The sequence below is a fragment of the Vicia villosa genome, linkage group LG3 (assembly GCF_029867415.1).
Source record: "Vicia villosa cultivar HV-30 ecotype Madison, WI linkage group LG3, Vvil1.0, whole genome shotgun sequence".
NCBI classification, from domain to species: domain Eukaryota; kingdom Viridiplantae; phylum Streptophyta; class Magnoliopsida; order Fabales; family Fabaceae; genus Vicia; species Vicia villosa.
Window position 1 is genome coordinate 51,040,720 of NC_081182.1, and position 7,311 is coordinate 51,048,030.

At 28.7% G+C, this 7,311-nt stretch overlaps 1 protein-coding gene across 1 annotated transcript; it reads left to right on the forward strand.

Annotated features, from left to right (window-relative positions):
- The first annotated feature begins 1,809 nt into the window (after window positions 1-1,809).
- On the forward strand, window positions 1,810-3,489 carry LOC131661379 (chalcone synthase-like). Its single transcript, XM_058930906.1, has 2 exons — window positions 1,810-2,055; window positions 2,188-3,489. The coding sequence occupies exons 1-2, from the start codon at window positions 1,878-1,880 to the stop codon at window positions 3,183-3,185; spliced, it is 1,176 nt and encodes a 391-aa protein (XP_058786889.1). The 5' UTR covers window positions 1,810-1,877; the 3' UTR covers window positions 3,186-3,489.
- The last annotated feature ends 3,822 nt before the right edge of the window (window positions 3,490-7,311 follow it).

The following is a 7,311-nucleotide window of genomic DNA, read 5'->3' on the forward strand; positions in this document are numbered from 1 at the left end:
GAAGTATTTTTTTTGAAATTTGCCAGACTTCGGAAGTGCACTTCCGAAAAAATCCCAAAATTTGAGATTTTGATTAATTCGGAGATGCATCTCCGAAAAAACAAAAAAAATTTAAAAATCTCAAAAATTAAAAAATTTAGGATATTAATTAATTCACATATCATAAATTTGATATAATTTATGAGTAATGAATAATAATAATTATATATTTTGATATAATTTATGAGTTATGAATAATAATTATTATATATTTCTATTCTGATTTATATTTTAAAATTTAAAATAATTTTAATTAAAAAAATTAAAATAGTTTCACTTACAAAATGAGTTATGATTTTGTATTTATATATTTATAATAATTATTATATATTTGTATATTTACAAAAAAAATTAAAAAAATGAGTGTTTTAATTTATATATTTATATATTTATATAATAATTATAATAATTATTATATATTTACAAAAATTATTATATATTTATATATTTATATAATAATTAATATATATTATTTATAAATATATTTATATATTTATATAATAATTATAAAAATTAAAAAAATGAGTGTTTTAATTTATAATAATTATTATATATTTATATATTAATATATTTATATAATAATTATTATATATTTATATATATTATATATTTATATATTTCACTTACAAAATTAATAATGATTATTATATATTTATATATTTCTATTCTGATTCGTAATTAAAAATGAGTTATAATTTTTTCTTTAGTTTAAAAAATTAAAAAAAGATTTTTTCTTAATTTTATTTATTGAATAAATTTTATATTTAATTCTATATAATTCAAAATTTACTTATGAAATTAAAATGTTTTTGATTTATATAAGTTAGTAAAATAATTTTTAACTTTAAAATTGTTTAGAAAATTTTGATTCACCTTGATTTTATTGATTCACCTTCATTTTATTGATTCACCTTGATTTTATTGATTCACCTTCATTTTATTGATTCACCTTGATTTTATACCTATTAATTGTATTGATTCACCTTGATTTTAATTATTTAATAATTATTGAAATTCTTTCGGAAGTGTATATCCGAAACATTCCAAGACCAATTTGGTCTTGGAATATTTCGGATATGCATCTCCGAAGCCACCCCTCTCTCAAAAAGGGGTGTTTTCGGAAATGCATCTCCGAAGACACCCCTCTCCCAAAAAAGGTGTTTTCGGAAATGCATCTCCGAAAACACCTTTTTTTCGTGTTTTCGGAAGTGTATTTCCGAAATAAGACAAATTTTAAAAACAAAAAGCGTTTTGGAAATGCATTTCCGAAGTAAGGGGTATTTTGGGTTTTTCACAAGAGGTGACCAAGAAAGTAGGAAGGTGGGTAAAAAAATTTCCTTATTATATATATAACACTCCATCATTATTAGCATTTGAAAATAATAAATTGTTTCAACTTTTTTCTTTTAGTGCACTATCCTTTTGTATTGTTTTTAAAAGAAAAATTAGTATAGAAAATAGTTATCATTAATATAGGAAATAATTATAAAAATATTTTAAAATGTTACTTTTATACATTAATATAGGAAATAATTATAAAAATATTTTAAAATGTTACTTTTATACTACTTTTCAATAACAAAATTAAATTGTCAATAGAACTGGAGAAAATTGGTGTCTCAATCGTAAGAATCGGTTCAATTGAGACGGCAATAATGGGTTGGCAGCACGTGATGGGAAAATTCTTAACTGACCACTTATAAGACTTATAGTACCTAACAACGTATTTAGACAATATTATTTCTCTATAAATATGATACTAATCAAACAATAACTTCATCAATTGCATTTTCCAGTACTCTCTCAATAATCTTCACACCCTTTCTTTTCCAATCAAAATGGCACACTTAGATGAAATAAGAGACTCCCAAAGAGCTCGTGGTACTGCAACCATTCTAGCTATTGGAACCGCAACTCCACCAAATTGCATTTACCAATCTGATTTCACAGATTATTATTTCCGAGTTACCAACAGCAACCACATGCCTCAACTCAAGGACAAATTGACGCGTATATGTAAGCTCGTATATACATGAATGCATGCTTTCATGCATATATATGTTTTTGTTTTTGTAATCTTTCATGCTAGACACACATGCATGCATATGCATGTCGTTTCAACTTATGTATTTTTCTTGGTTTAAACAGGTGAGAAGTCAATGATAAAGAAACGTTACATGCACTTGACAGAAGAAATGTTGAAAGAAAATCCAAACATATCAAGTTATGAGAAACCATCTCTGGACGCACGCCAGGACATTTTAGTTGAAGAAGTACCAAAGCTAGGAGAAAAAGCAGCATCAAAAGCCTTAAAAGAATGGGGAAGACCAAAATCAGAGATAACTCATCTCATATTTTGTTCAACTTCAGGTGTTGACATGCCTGGTGCTGATTATCAACTCGTCAAACTCTTAAACCTAAATCCATCCACAAAACGATTTATGTTATATCACCAAGGTTGTTTTGCTGGTGGAACTGTTCTTCGTCTTGCCAAAGATCTTGCTGAGAACAACATTGGTGCACGTGTCCTCGTTGTTTGTTCTGAATTAACCGTTGTTACTTTTCGTGGTCCAAATGAAAATCACTTGGATTCCTTAGTTGGACAAGCACTCTTTGGTGATGGTGCTTCATCTGTGATCGTTGGATCAAACCCTGATGAGAGAATTGAAAAACCGTTGTTTTATCTTGTTTCAGCATCCCAAACGATTCTACCAGACTCTGAAGGAGCGATTGAAGGACACTTGCGCGAAGTGGGATTGACATTTCATTTGAAAGAAAATGTTCCAGAATTGATCGGTGAGAATATAGTGAAAAGTCTAGAAGAAGCATTCCATCCACTTGGAATAAGTGATTGGAATTCATTGTTTTGGGTAGCACACCCTGGTGGTCCTGCAATATTGAAGAGGGTTGAAAAAACTGTTGGGTTGAATTCAGATAAACTAAATGCGACAAAACATGTTCTTAGTGAGTATGGAAACATGTCGAGTGCTTGTGTTTTATTTATATTGGATGAGATGAGAAGAAGTTCTACGAAGGAAGGGAAGTTGACTACCGGTGAAGGACTTAAATGGGGTGTTTTGTTTGGATTTGGTCCTGGCTTGACCATGGAAACCATTGTTTTGCATAGCGCAGCTACCAACATATAGACTCACTCACTCACTCTCTCGTTACTATATATGATATGGTGATATGGAGATAATAATGAATAAAAGAATAAAATAAAATCCTATCTTTCTTATAGGACATTTTAGGATCCCGTTCACATGGTGTGATGCCTGTAGGGTTCATTAGATCTATAGAAGCTAACAATCCTCATAGTTGTTGCATTGTGAGTAATGTTGTCTTCTTTTCCTATTTGTATTAATTTTCTACTCTTTAACCGTAAATTCGATTAATTTGTATGTGTGTATTGATGTGTGTGTTGTAATAAAAATGTTTGCTATTTCAATACCTTTTATCTGTCTTCCTTTTCAAAGAATTAATTCAACTTAAGTACTTCAACATATTATATTATAAACCATATCATATTATAATCCAGTATGTTCTTCAAGACATAAAAACAAGTTAATATAGGTCTAGACTTATGAGATCATCTCGGCACCTCATAAATCCACAAGCATAACACAAACGTTAAGAAAAAAAAATAAAAGATCAAATATTTATGATTGACTTAACTGTGTCTAACGCCATGATCATATCAACTTGCTGGAGTGGAAAAGCGGCAAGCAACAAAATTTTTGGAAATATTTATCGAGAAATTATTGTCTCCACAGGGACAAGTGCATTAAACTGCCATTTAACAGTTTCCAAAGTTATGAGTTTGGATTGAATTGTTTAAAGCATAAAAGCACAAAAGTAAACATCAACACAAAAAGAATTGCTTAAACCATATCAGATTATACTCAACCTACAATACTCATCAATATCATCAAGCATCTCTCAAACCCTAAGTCATCTCTAACTCAAAGTAGAGAGAACTACTATATCATCTCGGCGTTGATCTCTCAGCCAACCTCAACAACACAGCAGACATCCATATCATTTGTACCGACGATCTCTCAACCGACACAACTAGCACGAAAGCATTAAGCTTCAACACCCATAAAGATTGTTAGCTCTAAATCTATCTATAGAATCCAGAAACTAATAGTTAATCATCCCATACAAGGATTCGAGCAGTATATTTCTATAACAACTCAAACCCTGAGCACATAGCAAAAATCTAAGACAACAATAAACACAGATTTGTAAAGCAGATTAAATATAACCCCATGGGCGACAAATATACATGAGTTCAAAGTAAATACATATACAAAACCCAACTAAGAGAGAATACACAAAGAAGAAGAGGAATGAACTAAAAATCTGACGGTTTGTCAGCTCCGAACGATGATCAATCCACCTCGGATCATTCGTATGCAAGCTCCGAAGTTGTTTTCTAAGCTAATCTAAAAAATAAATGTTTGGCGATGGAGTGGGAGTTGTTTACAAATATTGAAGAAAACTGGTGTTCGATATGTCGAGGAAGTGATAAAGACCAGCTACACTTGCTTTTTCGTTATAAATTTTTTACTTCTGTTTGGCAACAAATTCATATGTGGATTGAGAGTGCAGGAATCACTGGGGTATATTCAATTGACCACTTTATGAAGTTTTACAACTTGTTGAAGGACAAAATAGAGAAGAACAAATAATGCATAATCTGGATGGCAACTTTATGGTTTTTGTGGAGAGCAAGAAATGATAGTATATTCACATATGAAGAGTTTGTGATTAGTGACGTAGTGGTCAATGTCAAATTAATCTTTTGCTTATGGTTGGTGATTAATATATCTTACTTGTTAAAAAAAATATAATACGGTAAAAATATGAGGACATGTTAAAAAACAAATTGAAATTTGAAATATAATTTGATAAATATATTATTTTGTTCACTTTTCTTAATTGATTAAAAGAGAGAGAAATTTTTCTTCCTCAATTCTTTCGTTTCTGTCTAAAAGTTCAAAATTTTAAAGAAAACAGATTTATTAAAATTTAGGTTTCAATATCATTGTATATAATATAATTCTATATTTCAAGTGTGAAAAAAGAAAAATTAACACTCTCTATGATAGAATATAAAATTATGATTAAAATTATAATTTAAATATTAAATAAAATTAAAATTTTATATTAGTTATAATTATTTAGCTGGACTTATATCTGAACATTTTAGTTGTTATTCATTACTAACATAATTTATAAGTTTTTATTGAGTAATTTAGAATCAGTAAAATTTACTGATTGTTTTAATTCAAACATTTTACACTGAAATTAGTTATATTCACTTTTATGTTAATATGTCTTAAGTAATAAATTACTTTATATCTAATTCTTTTAAGCATAAGCAATTTATTCAAAATTAATTTTTATTACCAGATAATCAAACACATATTTTAATTTGTAACATTAGAGTATTTCATTTATGTGCCTGGTAGCTACTAAGCTAATTGCTTTGGTATGGATTCAAATTGAAAGTACTTGGAGATAAGGAATAAATATAAATATGGAATATGTTTACAAGATTTGTAAGATAGGGTTCACGTCCACCATAGATTTGCTATTTTCATTTTTGGTGTGCTAAGCATTTTGAAATATTAAGACCAAAGAAATAGATTGATATGGACGTGAATATTAACCCTTAGTATTATATTAGTATTATAAATAAATATGTTAAATATCAAATATTAAAAACGAATTTTTGTCACATATTTAAATATAAACATCTAAAATATAATCTTTTGTGCTCTTGTTATATTTTTAATTATGTTGATAAGATAAATAATTTAAATAATGTAGAGTTTTATATTTTAAAGTATATTAAACTTGCAAACTTATAAATTCATTTTTAAATTTTTTTATTTAAATGTCAATTTGTTTACAATTTTTTGATTGCTTATATGGGTTAGGTGGAATAGATTACAAAAATAAGTTCACCATATTTATTGTTTAGAGTCAAAAAGTAGGAGTCAAAGAAACACTCAAAATAATTATAAATTTTATTGTACGGAAAATAGATTAAGCAAAAAAGAATTAAATAATTAAATTTAAAAGAAGATCTTAAAAATTATTAATTCTTTTTTTAATTTTTTAAAAATGAAAAATTAAATAAAAATTTATTTTTAAATATAATATTATAAAACCTAACTAATAAATTTTACTTAATAGGATAAATTTTAGTTCCTGTTATAATATATTTTTTACTATGTGGTGTATAAAAAATTTCAAAATACTAAACTTCATTGACTGTATCAACGGTAGCCAATTTGAATAGAAAATAGTCTTAAAGGTTTTGTCTGCAGGATTTAGGGGTGGAAATAGGCTGGGCCGAGCTAGGCTTTGTCACACCTAAGTCTGGCCTGTCAAAAAAACTGAAGCCTAAGTCTGGTCTGTGGCCTGTCGTAGGCTTAGTTTTTAGGCCTGAGCCTGGCCTTTTCGAAGGCCTGGTTAGCCTGTTAGCCTATATAAAAGCCTATTTGTTTTAGACATATGTATATAAGCAATTAACACGACTATCTCTTGGTTGCTAAAGAGAATTTTGAAGTGTAGGGAAAAATTAAGTCAAATGAATCACTAAAATGATGTGGTGCAAACCGGCAAGTACAAAACTTCAAAAATGTACAAATGGCTGAGGAGCGATAAACAACGTCTAAGCTGGTAGAAAATGATCTAGGGAACTTACGACCGAAAAACTGTCAATTTAAACAAAGTACATTACGGCAGTTGGTATGGCGGTCTATACGAAACCGACATTTTTTCCTTGCGGCATCAAAATATACGGTGTTCGTTGAAGCCGCCGGTGTCGTTAATTACGACGGTAAAAACTGCCACAATTTGATATTTTTAACCGCCACAATTTACTTGTTTTTTTGTACTGTGTCTGAGGGGCGATAAACAACATGTAAGCTGGAAGAAATAGATCATTTTTTCTTCAATTGCAACATTAATAAAGATATTTGGAGCGGGATCTTATAGTGGATAGGCTACCAAATGACTCATAACTAATGGAGACGGGAGTGTTGGGTAAAATAACAAAAAACAAATTTCTACAATGGCGAAAGCATACCCATGAAAGAAGAAAAGAAGCATAAACCTTCAAAAATTATAATTCAACATCTAATTTTACAATCACAAAATTACAAACCCTCTCGTTTAATTGCAATTACTAAGGGCAATTTTTAAGGAGTAAATTGCAAACCCTTTCTCAATTACAACTTTTAATCGGAAAAATTG

Coding starts and splice junctions, on each gene's coding strand:
- LOC131661379 (XM_058930906.1), top strand. CDS start 1,878: ATGGCACACTTAGATGAAATAAGAGACTCCCAAAGAGCTCGTGGTACT. Junction 2,056..2,187: donor GGACAAATTGACGCGTATAT/GTAAGCTCGTAT, acceptor TGGTTTAAACAG/GTGAGAAGTCAATGATAAAG.